The following is a 19642-nucleotide window of genomic DNA, read 5'->3' on the forward strand; positions in this document are numbered from 1 at the left end:
GGATAGTCAAGAGTGAGAAGGTTTCAAAGTTCGGGGTGGAGGATGGTCTTGCTCCCCAGGTCTGAGATTTGTCCAACGCTAGGGCCCTGAGGCCTGGGTAGCCCTGTCTACTGTTTGGAGCAATGAAGAAGGACTGAGGGGACCCTAACTCTCATTTCGGAAGAACACTGAGAAGCGGGACACTTAACTCCAGGGGAAATATCAAGCCTTTCCAATTGCTTCTTCCACATGTAAATCCATTTTGCTTTATATTTTTCTTATGCACAAGTTCCCCCCTCCACACACACTTTTTCCTCCCTAATTCTGGAGGTCCAGACAATATCTGGAAATCTGCATTTCCCCATATGATTAGGCTGATGAGAGGGATTTGGGGATTACTGTTATAAGCCACCCTAAAGTCACATCACAGATATGCTATGAAGTCTGGGCAAGGTTACACATACAGTATTATTCTTCACAGAACTGGACTGTAATATTAAAAAGATGAAGTTAGTCTCAGTACAACTTTATAGTTCCCGTCCACACACATGCTTGGCCTTCTGGAGGTGATGCTAATCCACGTGAGGGATGATTGACAAGTCTTTAAGGAATTTTTCAAAGTTTAAAATTGCAATCATTAGTTCAATATTCACCAGAGGAAGTCCACAAAAACTTACTACTCTGCTGGCCTGGGTGTTGTTCCCAGTTTTCTATCACCCTCTCTGTCTCTGTTCTACCTACTCTTTAGTTTCCTTCTTACTTAAACATTTATTACTGGCTGAGAAAGCCAGGTTGAACGCACTAGGACACCCAGAAGAGAAGCTATGAATACACTCTGCTTGATTAAAAGAAAGTCACTCATCCTCCCAGGTGAAGTATCTGCTGCTTCTCACCGACACAGGGAATTGGTCTTATCAAAATATTCCTGCCCTCTTTTGTTTTTCTTCTTTTGGTGGCCTGGCCGATGTGGAGATGGCCTCCCTCTTATTTAGTTTCTGGAGAGTACCTACACTGGGGCAGGAATGGGGCTGCTGAAGTCTTCTTTCTCTGGGCCAATTTCCCTTTCACAACAGGGATCTTCAGGCCCCTCCACAAACACAACATTTTCAGAGTGTTTCTTGATTTTGCCTGACCCCCTAGAAATCCATCTTTTTTGTGTTTCACAGTGATTCTGGTCCTCACAGTGGATGTGTCTCTCCTTTCTCTGGTACCTTTGCTGCTTCCCTTTGGCAGTGATCTGATCCCCATCACAATGTGTGTTCCCATCATCACTGGGGTATGTACTTCACCAGACTCAACTTGGGAGTCCTGAGTCCTGAATATAGTTCACTGGAGAGTAAAATGGAGGCTCCGGCAATTAAGGAGAGGGAGGCTTGAGTCTTTTGCTCTGGGTGTCTGGGACTCATCTGCTTCCTGGTCTCCCTTGTTTGAAGGATCCCCTTAGAGAAGGCAGTTGATAGTCCAGGAAGGGGAAGAGATTGGCTCTGGGGACTCTTTAGGTCTTGGAGGTTAATCTTGGAGCTTTGGGAAGTTTTCAGCAGGCTCAGTTTCAATTATGCATTTAAATTCTATAGAGATGAAGAATGTCCAACTCCCCCTTTGCTCTCCCCACAAACCTATAATCCTTCCAAACTCTTCACCAACATAACCATCCTGAAAGCATGCTATGTCTCAGGAACTCTGGTAGATGCTACGGGAATCCTGATGATTCAGACAGATCTCTTCAAGAGTGTCTTGATGGAGATTGAATTAAATTATTAATTATTATCAGGGACAAAGTACTCAACACATTAATGGCCCCGATAAATGGTATGGGATCTGGACAGGCTTTATGCACAAAGATAAAGTAGTGTTTGAAAACAGTGGCCATGTACTCACAAGCCTAAAACAGCCCCCCCCTCACCCCGTTTTAGGAATCAGGAAGTGGCTCTCACTTTCCTGCTCTGCCAAGAACACAAAGCATAATTCTTGCCGGTCTGCATCCATTCAACATGGGCTTGTGTACTGTTCTGTCACTGACCCCATGAGCTTCCTAAATCAAAGGGCCAAGGAAGGCCAGCAGAAAGGGGACCTGGATTTCTGGCAGAGAATTTCCCCTAAGGAGTCCTTAGCAGATTTGGCTGCAGTCAGGGAGTTCCTTTGAGGGCAATGAAATAGAAGTTCACCATGTGCTTATTAGAGGTTACAACCTGCTAAAAAATGATGGGGGCACATTACCCAGAAACTTCCAGCTATTTTCTTTGCCAGTCACAAGCATATATAAAGAAAGATCTGAGATAGGAGAGCATTTCTCCCTCCCTCTCTCCTACCCTCATCCCCCACCTTCTTAACCCAATCTCTTGCTTTCTGGACAACTGGCAGGAGCAGAAGATGGGGAGGGTTTGTTCAAGTCCCCCATTTTAACAGAAGGAATAAGGAACAGAGAAATCCTACATCAAATAACGAAGTAATCAGAGACGTTGTTGCTTTGATAGTTACTCTAAAGAAAAAAAAAAAACACTTTGGCACAAGGGTGAGGGGTTGGGAATTGAATCTTAATAAATTTTAAAATGCATCCCGATACAACTCCGTGACAGCATTGCATTCAGTCCACCGTTTACATATCCCGCGGATTACTCGAGATAGCTGAGCTTGTTGAGGATAGTGCCTAACACCGGCGGCCTCGACTAGCGACTGAGCGAGAACCATTTGGTAAGCTAGACTACGGGCAGAGTCCGGGTCCCCCTACTCCCTGGGGGACCCACAGAGCCCCGCTTGCCGGGGCCCGGGGTTCACCCACCTCTCCCCGCGTGGAGACAAGTGCCCTCGGCGACCTCCCGCCCCAACCTCGAGCACCCATTTTTCCACCCCACCACCCCCTCCTCAAAGCGAAGAGGTGGGCACCTGGGACGCGCGTCCTGCTTTTTCTGCCCGGACTCTCCCGTCTCCTCTTTTGCCCCGACGTCCCAGAACAGCCGAGCAGGACGCAGCATCAGCCCAGGGAGTGCGCAGTCAGTGCACCGCGAGCGCGCTCAGGGCGTGGCGAGGATGCTAAATGGACCGCAACGACCAGGATGCAGAACCCAGCTCAAATCCCCGAGAAAAATATCGCCCTTCCCTTTCGTCTGTTTCCCCTTTCCAGCCCGGGTCTGCCCTGCTCAGCCCAGCTCTTCCCCAGCATAGACGCCGGTATTCAGCGATCCTTCGCTCGCCACTTTGCGAGGAACTTTGGCTAGCTCCCCCGCGCCACCCGGAGAGGGATGTTAATGAGGGAGCGTGGCCCGGCGCGGCGAGCCAGCAGGCTCTTTGAGCCACGATTGGCTGCAGCGAGGCGGAAGGATGACGTTATGCAAATGAAGGGGCAGGCCTGTGAAGCACGAGCCCCGCCTCCTCCCTTTGGGGTTAGTGTGCCTGTGTTTAGCTCTGGGGAGAGTCAAACTGGATTCCATAGGGAAAGCCTGCAAATCACTTCTATTTTAGCAAGGAGAAAACAGAATCTCCATCCAGCAGGGTCCACCCCTCTCTCTTTCTCCCTCTCCTCTCTCTCTTTCTCTCTCTCTCTCTGTCTTTCCCTCCCCCCTTCCTCTTTCCCTCTTTCCCCCCTTCCCCCCACCCCACTCTTCCTCTCTAGTGTATCTGTCTACGGCAACCAGCGTCCTCCTCATCTATACGCACTGAAAGGAAAGAAACATCTTTGGTTGGGAGAGAAGGAGGAAAAAAAGAGAGAGAGAGAGAGAGAGAGAGAGGAAAAAACTTGCCTGGTTGTGGAAAATGACACTTCAAGTAGCAAAGCCGGCAGCGCGAGTTGAGTCTATTGTTTCTTAAATTGCCATCAGGGCTTTTTTTTTTTTTTTTTCTTCCTGCTTCTTCAAGTGAAGGGTACCTCTACAAAAGGAAACTCCAGCCCCTCCTGTCCTCCACCGGCCTGTGATCATTACAAAAAAAAAAAAAAAAAAAAAAAGCAAAAAAAAAAAAAAGCAAAAAAAAAAAAAAAAGCAAAAAAAAAAAAAAAAAAAGCACCCAAACCAAAAATTAACCAACCAAACAACCCCCAACAGCCAAGCATACATCTCTATTTTTTTATTTTGGTCTTTTCGTTGGATTTTCCGTTCTTTTTTTTTTTTTCTCTCCTTTTTTTTTTTTTTTTTTTGGTTATCGCTCAGTTTCGAGCGAAGGTTTACATTTTTTTAAAAATTTGCTTTCCAGCCCGCCTTGATCTTCCAGCACGAGTTCATCGTCTCAAAAAAAAAAAAAAAATCTCTGGCTGGCGTTTTTCTTTCCTTTTTTTTTTTTTTTTTTTTTTTTTTTTTCAATATTTTCAAGGGGGAGGAGATTTTCCACAAGAAAAGGTTGTTTTCATGTTTGGGATTCAGGAAAGCATCCAACGGAGTGGAAGCAGCATGAAGGAAGAGCCGCTGGGCAGCGGCATGAACGCGGTGCGGACGTGGATGCAGGGCGCCGGGGTGCTGGACGCCAACACGGCGGCGCAGAGGTGGGTACCGCTCGGGGACCGCGGCCGGGGAGGCGAGCCGCAAGCAGAAGAGCCGGGAAGCGGTGGCGGCGGCCGCCGCGGGGCCGGGCGGTGCTGGAGAGTCCGCCGCTCGGCTCGGCTCGCCTCCGGGTCTCCGCGCTCCCTGGCCGCGCTGCCTTGGTCGCCTGCGGCCGGAGAGAGCCTGGAGCTGCCTGCGAGGAGCCCACGCTTTGCCGGCACTTTCCCCTGCTTCGCCTGTGACTGTTTTCATTTCGTTTTAAGCCAGAAGAGGCGTCTCACCAGCACGATGTTGGATATCTGTGTTTTTATGTGATTGCTCTTTCTTTCCCGCTGGCACTCTTCTCTTTCTTTTTTCTTACTTTCCTTCCTTCCTTCTTTTCTCTTCCTTTCTTTTCTTTCTTTTTTCTGTCTTTCCTTCCTTCCTTTCCTTCCTTTTTTCTTTCTTCCCTCCTTTTTAAACTTTTTTCCCTTCTCTTCTTTCTTTTCCTCCCTTCCTCTTCTTTCTTTCCTTCCTTCCTCCTTCCTTCTTCCTTCCTTTCTTTCTTCCTTCTCTTTACTTCCTTTCCTTTTCTCTTTTCCTTGCCTTCCTTCCCTCTCTTTCCTCTTTCTATCCTGGCTTTCTTCATTCTTTCCTTCTTCCCCTCTTTCTTCACTCCTCCCTCCTCTCTACTCTTTCCCTTACCTCCCTTTCCCTCTTCGTTTATCTCTCCATGCCTCCCCAGAACCTTCTCTTAATTCTCTAGTCTGGTTCTCTGTCCCTCTTTCTCTAGCTTTCAGTTTTTCTTGGTCCACCGGTAGAACAGCAACTCCCAACTTTAATTCTGACATCTCCGAAAAGGCTTCCTCACCCTCTGTCACCATGGTCCCTTACAGCCCCTCTCCCACTCAGTTCTTGAGATGTTAGACTGTGAGGCCAGGAGGCACTGCCCTTGGAGATTGACGTGGGGGAACTTTTCTGGGCACTCTTATCCCCCTTTCTGGGGACTCCTAGTCCCAAGTGAGAAATGGTCTTTTTTTTCCCCCAGACCACCAGCTGGGCTTGGGGGAGTAGGAGATCTGGCGGCCACTATCCCTATCCCACTCAGAGGGCGGAAGGGGGGAAAGGAAGATGACTAATTACCTCATCCTCATCTTCTCCGGGCTGGGGACAAGTGTCTGCAACACGGTTCCCATCCCCGCTGAGTACAAGGATGAGGGTGGTTAGTAGTGAGAGTGAGTTGGGTAACTGGCTGGAAGCGAAAGAGTGTGTGTGTGTATGTGCGCGTGTGCGCGTGTGTGTGCGTATGTGTGTGTGTGTGTGTGTGTGTGAGCGCCCTTGGGTTGGGCAGGTCGGATTGTTAGTGGCCTCCCGGCGCCCCTGGCACCGGAGCTTCCAGTTTCCCCGCGGGCGCGCTCAGTCGGCACCCCTTGTCCGTAGGATTTCTGGAATGAGTGTGAGGGTTTCCGTGGAGCGGCGAAACTTTGTCAGAACAGGTCTTTAAATAAAAAAACACACCCCAGTTCCATGTTCCACAGCGACCACCCCTGACAGCTCTGAGTCCCTTATCCTCAGATCCTTTTTCTCACTAGCTTTATTTGGGGAGGGGGCATGCGGTTTCCCAAGGCCAAGCGCGCGCGCTCGGCTGGGGCACTTGACGTTTCCTGGAGGATGGCTTCGGCTTCCAGAAGCTGAGCCTGTTCCTCAGCCATCCTCACCTGCCCTCGAAGCTGAGGCGGGAGATTCGTGGGGGTGGCGGGGACCAATTCCCATGCTTTCCTCCCTCCAAATTGTAAACGACCAGCTGTATTCCGCGAACGCGGGTTCGCCGCATCCACCTCTACTTTTCTTTCTTCCCACGCAGTGCGTGTCAGGTCGGAGTAAATGCCTGCAGGGTTTTATCTCCTGCGCAAAATCCAAACAAAACTTTTCAGGGCTCTTCCGCGAGTTCGGGGGGCGCGCCCTGTGGATTGGACACGCGAGAACACGCATGTCCCGCCGCCGGGTGGGCTCGGGGCGCCGGAGGGGGCGTGTAGGCCGCCCACTGGGTGTTCTGGGGGTAAATGAGGTTGATGTTTGAGGGTTCTCGCCTGTGTAAGGGGTGACAAAGGGTCGCGCGTCGGTGTCCAGCTTAGCCGTCTAACTCTGCGTCTTTGGCCGCAGCGGGGTGGGTCTGGCCCGGGCTCACTTTGAGAAGCAGCCGCCTTCCAATCTGCGGAAATCCAACTTCTTCCACTTCGTCCTGGCCCTCTACGACAGACAGGGCCAGCCCGTGGAGATCGAGAGGACAGCCTTTGTGGGGTTCGTGGAGAAGGAAAAAGTAAGTGGGCGCAGCGCCGCTGCCCCTCGCCCTGGCCGGGGAGCAGGCCCAGCCACTTCGGGAGGCGCGCTCCTCAGCGAGTGCAAAGCTTCCCTAACACACTCCTGAGCGGGGTCCCCCAAGCCACTTCCCGTCCTGGGCGAACCCGGGCTCCTCATCCATGAGGTTCTGCTCCAAAAAAGTTCGCGTGGGGCTCCAGAGCTGGAGAGAGGCGAGCCCGGCTTCGCACTCCAGAGTGAAGGGCGCCGGGGATGAACCCGCCCTCGACCGCGCGACCACGCGCAGCTCCTGCCTCTGCTGACCCAGGCTCGAGCCCCCAGGCCCCACGGAATTTTCTGGAAGGGAAGAGGGAGCAGTAAGGGTCGGGAGGGCGGCAGAGGGATCACAGTTGGCCGCAATTTCTGCTGCTCCCGGGCCCATCCGTTTTCCGGCCGGGCGTCCCGTCTTCGGGAAAGTTGCCTCGAAGTGGGTCCACTCGCTCACGCCGACCTCTTTCCTGCGTCTCTTGTTGTGTCTTTGCGTCCTGCCGCAACCCAGGAAGCCAACAGCGAAAAGACCAATAACGGGATTCACTACCGGCTCCAGCTCCTCTACAGCAATGGTGAGGCTCCGGTCTGTTCCGCGCCGGCACCCCTGGGCCCTGGGTGAGGCAGGGTGCGCGGGAAGATCCAGGTGGACCAGAGCCCTGTGCACGCAGAGTCGTCCCCCGGCCTCGGGGTGACCCGTCCTCTCCTAAGTTTCGCCTGAGGAGGTTTCACCCGCGGAGGCCCTGAGTAGCCGGAAGGCGGCCGTAGCGGCCTCGAGCACACCTGGGGTCAGGTGTGGAGCCCCGGCCCTCAAAGGGCCAATTTCTTTCTTCCTCCCATTCCTAGAGCCTGTTTTCTTGGCTTAGCTCCGGCTCTAGGCCCAAAGTCCTTTGGGTTCAGGGGGCTCGAGCGACCGTGGCCTTGATGGCTCCCAGAGAACGCACGGAGGGGTTCCCTCCAAGAAAAAGGAGGGAAGCCAGGTGGGGGGTCCTGCAACATTCTCAGCTGCCGTTTCTTGGGGACTGGCCCCTCTCCAGACATGGGGGAAAGTGAGGGTGGTGGTGTCCTGTCTGTGCTTCTCTGGGACAGTAGGCATTGCATAAGCCTTGGAGCCCCATTCTTTTTTGTTGTTGTTGTTGTTTGTTTGTTTGTTTGTTAATTTTGCGGCAGTTCCTCTCTCACTTAATTTTCCTTCGTTCCCCTATCCCCTTCCCCTTTGCCCCAGGGATAAGGACTGAGCAAGATTTCTACGTGCGCCTCATTGACTCCATGACCAAACAAGTAAGTTTCTGAATTTCGCGCGGCGGAGTGACTCGAGGGCCTCGAAATTTGGGGAAATCAAGAAGCTGGCTACTCCTTAGCGCGGGGTCTGGGGCTCAAACTCTCAACGCCAGGGCGGACCTCAGACCTCATTCTAGCGCAGCCTAGAGTGCAGATACACACCCTAGAGCCCACCGCGTGGGGAAGATGGCTCGAAGGTTCTTTCCCACCAAGGAAGACTCAGGCCTCTTGCATTAAGACTACAGGTACTGAGAGGCGAGAGTAAGTGCTGAACTTCCTTTGACCCGGCCGGCCGAGGAGTCCCAGGGGGCGCAAAAGGTGCCCAGGGACCTTGGCTAGAGTGGGCTGAACTTGTGAAACCCGAACCCTCCCAGCCACTCCTGGGAGATCTAGGGTAAGGAATGGTGTTGGGGGGCCTAGGTACCTTACTCAGGAATGGTGACAGGAGCTGAGAGCGCAGATGACCCACACCAGAGATTTTTTAAAAAGGAGGTGGTAGTGTGGTATTGTTGGAAGAGGGAGTGACAATTGTTAGAAGATATTTTGCAAAAATCCTCCTGCTTTTGCCTCCAAATTTGGCAAGAAGCCAGGCAGCATGAGTGAGCTTGTGGTCTTAAAGGTACATAGGCGGCATTTTCTTCAACTCCCCAACATGCGGGTGTCAAGCAGCATACATTAAGATTGAGTTATGGTTTAAAAGATACAATTATGAGCCGAATCAGAAAAAAGGCCTGACGTTTTAATGAGGCACAGGAGCCTTTTTTTTTTTTTTAATTTTAAGAAAAAGTTTAGTTTCAGAATTAAGTAGCTGGTTAGGTAGTTGGAGGACTTAGTAACAAAAAAGAAGCCAGCTTTATTGGGTGGGAGAAAGAAACTAGAACAAAGAGCAAAATTATACATTGTGTACTAACCACCAATTTAGTAAGAGGGATAAAACTTATTTGCTTGATTGCAATTTAGAAATAGTTTTTCTTTAAAATAAGGAGGGTGATCTCCTTTCATAGATACTGACTTGGAAGTTTTCAAATTAGGGTATACATGCAATTTAAAAATTATTTTTAGATAAGCATGGCTTAAATATGTTCTACAAAATGCACATTCAGAAGATTTTGGAAGTTTTGAAATCTATTTAGCAAGAACCTTTCAGTAATAGCTGATTTTGATTGTTAGTCTTGTATTTCATTTTGAACCAAGTAGAAAACATGAGGGTATGAAATGTAGTTTTAAAAATAATTAATAAATACTTACTGAGATCTATTTTAAGTTATTTGCCTAAAATATTTGACTTTCTTCAAGATTCATTTCTTGGTTTTTTAGTCAGAGTAAATGCACATTTGTACTTCCAATCTTGGTCTTATTTTTTCTTTACTCATTTTGATTCTTACATAGGATAATTCCCTTTCATTTGGACACACTGTATTATGCAAAAAAATTTTTTTCCCTATCACACAGAAACACAAAAGCCTGATTTCAGTAACTTTTTTTTTTTTTTTACTGTATCAAAACAAAAATGTCCTAAGTGGAGTTTTGTTTTAAAAAATTGTCTTTGATACCCTAGATACCTTTTCCTGCCATTCTCATCAGAGGAAAGAAAAGAGCAGAGGGGGAGGGGGAAAGTACGAACTGTAATACATATTACATATATCTTTATTAGAAATCACTTTTTAAAAGATAAAAAATCCCCACAAACCAGAATGTAAGGCTTATCTGCTTGTGCAACATTGACCACTTACATATTAAATTATAGGCAGCACTATGAAAGGAACAGTTGTGAGGAGTGCAAAATTAGGACATGTTTGAAGAGATTAACTACTTTCAAAACTTTTAGACCCCTGAAAGAAAAAGTGCCACCAAGAACTGATTTTTCCATTATGAAACAAACTGACTTTACACAGTCTCATATGGTGGGGGAATAATTTTGATTTTTATAAAACAATACATCAAAAATCATTTTACTAACAAGGTCATAGAGTTTAAGAAAAACTACAGTTTAGGGCATTCGTTGACTGCATGGTATTAGAAATTCTATCAGTTGGGGGTGGGAGACTAGAACAAGATGCAGTTTATTTTTAATAATAACAGGTTTCAGAAAGTCAATTGCCATAATGTGACATCTCACTGAAAGTTACAATTATAAATGTATGCAATTATATAGTTTGGTGGGGAGTGACCTGAGAAAGGTTTAAGTAACTATCTGAATTGATTCCAAAAATAATCAAGAGAAGATGTGTGTGGTTTTTTTATGTTGTTTTTGTTTTTGTTTTTTTGAGACATACCTATTTGCTTTCTTAGTAATTTTCTAATGCCTTCTGTGTAGGTTTCACTTTGAAAGGCAATCCCTGCCCATTATCTGCTTGTTTGTTGATTGTGTCCTGAAAGAGTTTAGGAAATAGGTTAGATTCTTGTAGACATAGTTAATACAGTAGTCTTCAGAAAGCAAATCAGTGTGAAGAAACATAACTTTTCCTGGTTGTGACATAATTATTATATTTTAGTCTTAATGAGTTAAACAGTGGATTCTCATCTAGCTTGAGATTATTCTATGATAATTAACTACCAAGTCTGATTTATAGTTTCTTAAATTTTTTCTTTTTGTTACATATGCAGTGACCCCTTCAATCAGAAGTAAGGCTTGACATAAAATGACTGATTAAATGATTACAATTTTTTTTTCCTTCATGAAATTCTTCCAGATAGACTCAGGATTTTGAGATTTAGAGTACAGAATAGGATAATATCAGTGATGTGATACGTTCTAATTACATCTTAAATTTTGGAGGGAATACCTAGTCACCATTCAAGTGTCTTCTCTAAGCTGTTTGTAACATTTTTTATATCAGAGATGCAGCTTTTTGGGTTTGATGTCTTATCTTTGACTCAGAAGCTGGGGTTAAAACTCAAAGGGAATCTTTGGCAAGCAAAATCCAAACTATCTGTGCGCTCTCCATTTTCATAGGATGTTCCTCAACTTGAGTGGAGTTAGCAGCATTGAAATCAAACAGAAATGTACTTAATCAACCAAGATGTGTTAATATGACACAGTATTTCACACCTTTTCAAAGTGTCTCATTACACTATTTTGGGTAATGACTCTTAATTTTGGACTCAACTAAGAGAAAAGAAGTTTTATTACAAGCGAATGTGGAAGGATCTGAGAGCCCCCTTATCCGTATGCCTCTCTCATAAAACACAAGGGATATGATGATATTTAAGAAATTCGTCCACCAACTAGAAAATGAGAGGCTTGCTTTTGGGAAGGGTTGTTCAAAACCAAGTTTAGCTGGACTAAAAATAGGTTGTTTTTGTGTCATTGCTGTTTTTGGTATTCCATTAGTGAGCATGCAGAAAGGCCTGTAGGACCTAGAAGTTTATGGCTGTTGAGTTCAAAAACACTACCTACTACAGAAGCTCAAATGAACCCAGTGGGGGAGGTCTGATGTTTAATGTGCCTCATTTCAGACTTTCATGTAGTATTTGAAATATGTTTATGTTCTGTGATTGCTTCGGTGAGTTAACATTAAATAGTTAAAAAAAAAAAAAAAGCCTTAACTTACCTTCCCTCCTACCATCTTGCTTTTAAAAAAGTGACATTTTTATAATTCAAAGAGTACCAAATTCCATAAAGTTATCGAAAGCAAAATACTCCTGTCCACAGAGAGAAGCTCTTTTTTGGAAAGGGAAAAGTAACAGTCACATAATCCTTGTCATGTATGGGTTTGAAGGTAGGTGGTGTGGTGAGGGGACCCCCAAAAAAGGTCCAAGCTTAGCAGGTGGGGAGGCCCAAAGTACAAGGACCAAAAATGCTGTCCTCTTTCTCTTACAAGCTAGTCTTCTTTATATATTTGTTTTGATGTTCCTGGTACTTTAAGTTATTGATGCTAGCACATTTCTTCCTATTGATTGTTTCATTATATCCTGCCACAGCTACGTAGATTTGATTAACAACCCTTTCAGTTCATGGTTCTTCATTGGTAGATAAACACATTTTTAGTATATCAATAAGTTCCAAAGGAATTCACTCGGGCCAGCAGAAAGGCTCTTTCATACATTTGGGGAAACAAACAAACAAAAAAGGCAAGTTTCTAGTCAGGAGCCACATTTCAGCAGCTTTCTCTCTCCTTTGGTAAAGTGTCAAAAAGGCAGGTGATTTAAATTTCCTTGCACATAGAGGAATGAAGAAGTTTGGAATTTTTATGCATGATCAGGACCTGTGTTTGGGAAAATGTAAACTCATCACAGTGGAAAATGTGTTGTTTGGAGTCTGGGGGTGAAAACAAAGCTGATGGTTTTGGAGAGATTGCTGGAGCCAGATGGCCTAGTACTTCCCCAGTCTGGCGGTCCAACTGCTCCCTCCTGGATAATATACAGCCATTTGTTCGGGGATATTTACGCTAGAGCTGTTTCCATGTGAATGTTTGAACAGCATTAAAAACGAACATATTAGTAGTGATGCATTTATCGAACTCCTATGACTACACCAATAGTCTGTTCTTATGTTTTGACTTACATTGCTGAGAGGAATGAAGGAGTGTTTGGATGTTGGCGAATTGTTTATATAGTTGTTGAGCAAGAATGATTTGGTCTCAGTGAGTAATTAAAGCATGTAAGCATTTGGAATCAAACTAATGGAAATAATGATAGCACCTACCTTGAAGCTCTTTTGTGACAATTAAATGGACTCCTACATGTAAAATGCTTAGAATAGTGACTGGCATATATTAAGTGCTTAATACATTAGCTGCTTCGATTATTTTATTATTATTATTATTGTCCCATTGGGTTCACAAAGCCAGCTGTATCTACTAATATAGATGTACATGTAGTTATCATATTAGTGAAGTATCTCTTACTACTGTTAGAAAAAGAAGTACAGTGTGGAATTGTTAGAGTGATTCAGTTTTTATCCTGGTGCTTGAATAATATAAGGCAGTTTGTTTCTTTGAGTCATTAAAGATGTACTCTAAAGCTAATTGCTTTCGATACACATTCTCTTTTTATTCAGGGCTGTGATGTAACTGAACAGCATACTGAATATGATATCATTCCTTTGCAACTTTCCTAATTCAGTTCTGAAAACAGGCCTTCTTAGCTGCTAAGCTGAAATTACATCTTTATAATTTGTTCACCAGTAGCCCAGCTGCTAATTGAAGCAAAATAATTTTTTATTTTATTCCACTATTAATGTTGGATTGCTGTTTGACACAATTGTTTATGAAATGTCAGTTTTGTAGGGTTTTCTTTGGCACAGGTTAATTTTTAACTAGGGCTCCTTCACCTACTGGAAATTTCTGGAATCACATAAATAAGCTAGCTTTTTTTTTGTTTGTTTTGTTTTTTTTTTAAATGACAAGCATATAACTTGGTGGTCGAATGCAGTGATTAATATTCTAGTACGTTGATATTGTAGGCGTTCATATTATTTTTTGATTCATTCCGATTCTTGGTAATTTGCTACCAAAGGCTTGTTGACAGTCTGTAATTAGAGGACGTTTTAGTTCTGGTTGAAGGAGGTACTTTGTACATTCATGAACTTATTCTTGACGGTGATAAATTAGGTTTGGCCTTTATTTTGTATGTAGAAAAAGAAGTAACGTATTTTCAAGGGTCCTGCTTTCACTTAAGTGGAAAATGAGGAGTTTTTGCTAGTTATGGATAACCCATCTCTCTTCCTTTTTCTCTTTTTCTCTCTTTTTTCTTTTTTCCTTCCCTCTCTCCCTCCTGCCCTCCTTTTCTCTGTCTCCCTCTTTCCTCCCTCCCTCCGTCCCTTCTTTCCTTCCTTCCTTCCGATGACAAGTTTCCTATTGTTTGGTTATAAACCAAAAAGTCTTCTAATGAAAACATTTGTTCCTAAAACCCTTTTGGATTTTGAAGAACCAAAGTCAAAACTATGTTCCTTGCCCTCTTTATTTTGGCTTAGAACATAAAGAGTTAAAACTATTAGAAGAGTAAACAAAGAAAAGCCATGCTCAATTCTCTATTTCCTTTGGCATCCTATTGAAGTGTGATCTTGGTGCATGTGCACTGTGTGTTTTTCTGTCTTATCTGTGTGGTCTTCATCCATAGGAAGTTTCAATTAACTTTTAAGACCCAGTGATATTTTAGAAAAGGAGTGATGAACCACACTTTACAAGATGCCATCTAAAACAGTGCTTACTGAGGCAGATTTTCTGGATAGACTGATTTATTCCTTTTTGAAGACCAGTATAGGTGGATTTATAATTGAGCATTTGAAATTGATGGCGTTTTATTCTCACAGTAAAACTTCAGGTATTGCTGTTGCATTAGGGTATGTAAGTTTAAGAATTCCTATTTTTTCCCTCATTTTTGGAAAAAACTGTTCTGGAAAAAACCCTCAATCTGATAATCAATGGAGAGACTTTGATATTTTCTTTGTGCTTATGAGGAGAGGACATTAAGGAAAGGGAGGCTAGTATATCAGGAAACTAAGTCTGCTCCACATGGGTCAAGTTGTGACAACTTTTTTTTTTTTTCATCAATTTCACCAGGTTTTTAAAGTTGAGATGAAATTAGGGCTGTGTATTCTTTTAGCTTTCTTCCTGCACAAGTACTCCTGCCATCTTCAGGGATATAATTGGCAGTGGCAGAATTAAGGTTCATATTGTTTTATGCCTGATATTGTATTTTTTATTTCTTAGGTTAAAACCTGAACTTGCTTTGGCATCAATTCATTTATTTAAATAATGTATTTTATATGTTTTCTCTCCCCCGCCTGCCCATGTCTGTAACAGGCCTCCAGTCCTTACTCCTGATAAACACATTGATTTATTTAAGCCACTGTTGTCTTTGTCGCTCTCACAGCAGACTACCTTCCTCACAGTGAGCAGACGCATGATTTACTAGGGAGGATGAAAATAAGCCTTCTTCTTGGTGTTCCATTGTCTGGGCCCTAAACCAGCTGTCTATTAAAATGGTTTCACTTAAACTAGTCAATGCTGTTTCTATGCTTCTGTGATCTCCCAGCTGATCCTGTCTCAGGGAGCTTTATTCACACCGCACAGAGGCCTATATTTAAATTAGTAAGAAAAGCAGAAACTTCTAAGTTGGCATTAGAAGATCCCTTTCCTTTTAGGCTTCGACTCTGGGTTTGCTGAACTGTGAAGCCATCTTGATGAGTGTGAGATGTGCACGGTAGAGAACAGATGTGAGACCATCGGTTGTGTGTGTAAGCTGGATGGAGATCTTTGGGACATTTTTAAGACGTCTGTTTTATTGTGGACACTCTTCTTCAGAGAGGTTCAGCAAAATAATTTTATCATATTTCCCCATTTTGGATTTCAACAGAATGTTGATTTCTTGGCCCATATCTTTTATTGTGGTTGTGTGTGTGTGTGTGTGTGTGTCTGTCTCTGTTTTAAGCAGGCTTTTCAGTAACAAATACTGCATAGGTGAGGTTGGAGGTAGATCTGCCTGTGACCAAGGTCTACTCTGGAGCTGATTCAGTTACACTGAGGTTCTAGCTTACTATACTCCCAAGATTTTAGTTCTACTTCATAGGAGAGATAAAAGATTCCCGGGTTCTCTTGCTTTTATTTTAGAAGTCACTGTGTGTATGTGCTAAAAAGTATTGTTCTGGTGGGGCCTCAAAAAGAGGGACAGCAGAAACTTCAGGCATTCACTTCTCTCCAGAATTCCTAGCTATTTCTGAGCAAATCCAAACTCATGCTTTTATTTTTCTGTGCTTGATTTAGAGAAGGAGTCTTCCTTTTGACTGCTGCCTGAGCGAAGGGGCAGTTTGGCATTTGGTGAAGAGATCTGTTACAGAGGCCCTGGGCCTTCCACAAATGATATGTGGTGACTAAAGATAAAAGCTTGGGATCCCTGGGCATCCTTGGATCATCTCCTATTTAGGGGAGTCGTGAGAATATCTGCATTGTGACATATCTTTATGGACTATCATCATGGATCCACTTATTTTGGTGGGACCAGCAGCCTCAACAAAAATAATATCACCTAGAAACAATCAGAGTGAGAAGTCCTGATGTAACTGATACACATTCCTCTTAAAAAACAAACAAAACAAAACAAAAACAAAAAACAAACAAACAAACAAAACAAAACACTTATTTTTTTATGGGAAAGAAAACCCTACCAATATCTATGAATATATTTACCACATTACTTGTATTAGTTTAGCACGACAAAAAAGTGGAGTTGAAACAGAGGTTATCAGGGATATTAAGAGAATGTCCCAAACATGTAGTGATAATAGGATATGACAAACATGCATGATTCGAATTCTTTAGCACCATATTTGGGACCTAATCTGTTACTTACAATGTTCCTTTGATTTCAGCAGTGATCTCAATAAATAAAGCAGACAGATACAATTTTTGGTTTTCAAAATGTTTTCGATTTACTCAAAACATTTTCTTGAATAAAGCAACGTCTTGGGTATTTGAAAAGGTCTTTTAAGAATAAAGGAAAGAATCATCTGTGTAGGCTAAAACTAGTGGATGAAAACTTTAGGGATAATATGATATTACTATAATGCAGATTATCTCTCCATAGGAGAGTTATGAATTACATAAAGTAAAGTAGAAACTTCACAGGGGGGAGATCTGGCTGATGATCTCTGGTGGATGGCAGGCACCACCTTAACCAAATGGTCAGAGCTTACAGTCTGTAGTGGATGTAGCTGACAGTGAGATTTGATACACTGAGAAGAACTCAGAATCACATCTGTGGTATTCTGGCCCTGAATTGTGTAACTTCTGTTTAAGTCCAAGGAAACATCAGACAAACCCAAACTGAAGATATTCTACAAAAGAATTGGCTTGTATTCTTTAACAATGTCAATATCATGAACTACAGACTCAGGAATGTTCTGTATTAAAGGAGACATGATGACTGAATGCAATGCTTGGTACTGGATTTATGGAATTTTTGTTTATTTATTTATTTTTTGCTGTGAAGGACATTATTGGGTAATTGGTGAATTTTAATAAAGTCTGTAGATTAGATTATTGTATAGTGCTACTTTTCTAATTCAGATAATTGTTCTGTGGTTAAGGAAGAGAATTCTTTATTTTAAGGAAATACATGCTGAAATATTTAGAGTATGTCTGCAGTTCACTTAAAAATGGTTCAGGAAAAAATGGAAAAGAATAAGAAGATTTAGTAAAGTGTAAACATTTGAGGAATGTGTTTAAAGACTCTCTTGTAATTTTTTATATAGTCTTGCAACTTTTCTATAAGTCTAAAACTGTGTCAAAATAAAACTTTAAAAAATACAGAGTTATGGAAGGCTAACCATAAAAAATGGTTTTGAAGGGCCTGTGGTAGGGAAAGGTTTTCTCCTTATTCAAGTACTTTACATCATGTTTTTATTTGTTGCAATTTTTGTTCTGTAATGGAATTAGTTCTCATACCTAGAGCCTGCCCTAGGGTCTGTACACACTGTGTCTTAAGCTGTCTTGATCCTTTACAGGTTCTAAAAGTCCCAGGTTTATAAACAAAGCACATTAGAGCCAAGTACAAGTTAGGTACTGCAGCATTTCTGTGTACTAAATAAGGATAGTCTCTGGTTTATTTAAATAGTTTTGTCACCAAGAAATTGAGTTATCTGAATGTGTGAAAATAATTTTATTAATAATTTGAAGCTGTGTTTGTATTATGCAGTGATACTGTGTTAAGTTAGTTAAAATGTATCCTGAGGTAGAGCACTGCTCTGCCAATCAATGGCTGTGTTTTTCTTTGGCCCAGGTATTAACGAGTCGATTTCCCAGGAAGCTGTGGTCTCAGGGAAACTTCAGGGTGATTTTAAGCAAAATGTTTGTATGCACATTACTGACAACAGACAAAGGCATATTGGCTGATGAGGTGGTTTGGAGTCCAAATTTTGGGAGTCACATGTAATTCTTCTCAGTTTAGGGAGATAACTCTATGGCTTAAGCCCACACACACAGCATATGCCGGCGCGTATTAACTGTTTGGGTGGGTGTACACCCTGGAGAGCACATGTTTTCAGCCTGTAGGCGGGAGGAAGGATTTTCCCTGATTGATGAATCATCTCAAAGAAGACACAGTTAGTGAACGGACTCATTAAGCATATCCCCACTTGTTTTCTGCTACTCATCTCTAGATCACTAAATGTTGGGGCTGGAAGTAGTAAAATGAAGTGACGAATGCATATTTAAAAGTCAGATCCACGTGCTTTTCTATATTTTAAATCACTAGCATCTGAATCTGCTAAACCTTCTGGGGTTTTCCTCCTCATTGATTAGATTCATGTTATTCTGAATTGAAAGGAGAATTGTGGTTGTCTTGACAACAGAAGTTCATCTCACACACTGATCCAAAGGTGTGTGTCATAAGAATGTGGTTGATGGGACAGAGAGGAGCATATGCCCTCTACCTGATTTGGGTTGATCCTTAACAATGTATCTCAAAGCAGTCAGCTCCGTGAGGTCTTGGGCTCCCAAGAGCTAACTGGGCCTCAGTGATATTGAAGTGCTCAAGCCCTCAATTGCGAGAATTTGTTCTCTGGTACTTGGTTCCATTTTTAGCTCAAATCATGCCTTTGTTTGCAGGCCATAGTGTATGAAGGCCAAGACAAGAACCCAGAAATGTGCCGAGTCTTGCTCACACACGAGATCATGTGCAGGTAAGAAATACCTTGCTCTCTTCCTTTAATTAGCAAAGAGAAGGTGAATTTATATTTCAAAGCCAGGTGAGCTCAGATCGATTGTTGGGTATGTATTTATCTTACTTCTATTAGATAATCTAAAAAGGAGTATTTGGTAGTAAGGCTCACAGACATCTCAGTGGTTCTTGATTATTTATTAGATTTCATCCTGAAAGACAAACATTTCCATTTTGATATTACACTTCTAATGGCCACAAAACAGAGCCCTCCCCTTCTTCCTTTCAATCGAATAAAATACAATATATCCTTTTAGTGTTAATGTATGTGCTCAACTACATTGCTAGTAAAATGAGGTAGAGTTCTACTGATGTCAACAGAAGCCTCTGGATAAGATGAGAATGTTATAGTTCCCCTTTTTAATTCTGCCACTTAAAAATGTGACCATCGGTACAAAGGCATTATTCCTCTTTAAATTGATCGTGGGTTTCCCCCTTCCCTTGCCTCTGATCTCTCAATCTTAGTTATCCTGTATGTAATTGTGACGATGTAGCTAATGTTTCTCCATAGCAGTGAGCTTTTGGAAGGATGGAAAATGTCTACACCTGAAAGTTATAAAAATTCATCTCATCCACAAACGAGTGTATTTATTTTGCCTGTAATCAGACGCAAGCCACATTGGAAACCAAGCCAGCCAACCAAATTCTCTTTCATGGCCCCAGCCAGTCCTCCACGTGTGAAAGAGTAGGCCAGAGGACAGCCTTTAAACTTGCAGTGTAGGATTCTTATTCTTTCTAGAATAACACCTGATATGTTCTGAGTAATTGGATAAAGCATGAAGATGCCACTATGCATCAGGAAAAGGCTACTAATTGCTTTGTTAGCCATGCAGGCGTTCCCTGGCACAAAGCAGGCTTGGCTCCTGACTATTACTGACCAGTTGTTTTAGGCTTCCCCTGCCACTTCTCCGTGCATGGGCTTTATC

At 43.2% G+C, this 19642-nt stretch overlaps 1 protein-coding gene across 8 annotated transcripts in view; it reads left to right on the forward strand.

Annotated features, from left to right (window-relative positions):
• The first annotated feature begins 3388 nt into the window (after positions 1-3388).
• The window catches only part of EBF1 (EBF transcription factor 1), a 383907-nt gene continuing 367653 nt past the window's right edge, over positions 3389-19642 (forward strand). For all 8 annotated transcript variants that reach the window (XM_082724997.1, XM_082725001.1, XM_082724998.1 and 5 more), the window contains exons 1-5: positions 3389-4450; positions 6591-6747; positions 7285-7348; positions 7999-8054; positions 18605-18678. In XM_082724997.1, the coding sequence (XP_082581123.1) occupies positions 4317-4450; positions 6591-6747; positions 7285-7348; positions 7999-8054; positions 18605-18678 (485 nt within the window). In that variant the 5' untranslated portion in view covers positions 3389-4316. The remainder of the gene's footprint in view (positions 4451-6590; positions 6748-7284; positions 7349-7998; positions 8055-18604; positions 18679-19642) is intronic.

This window comes from Mustela nivalis (genome assembly GCF_964662115.1).
Source record: "Mustela nivalis genome assembly, chromosome: 3".
Lineage (NCBI taxonomy): Eukaryota > Metazoa > Chordata > Mammalia > Carnivora > Mustelidae > Mustela > Mustela nivalis.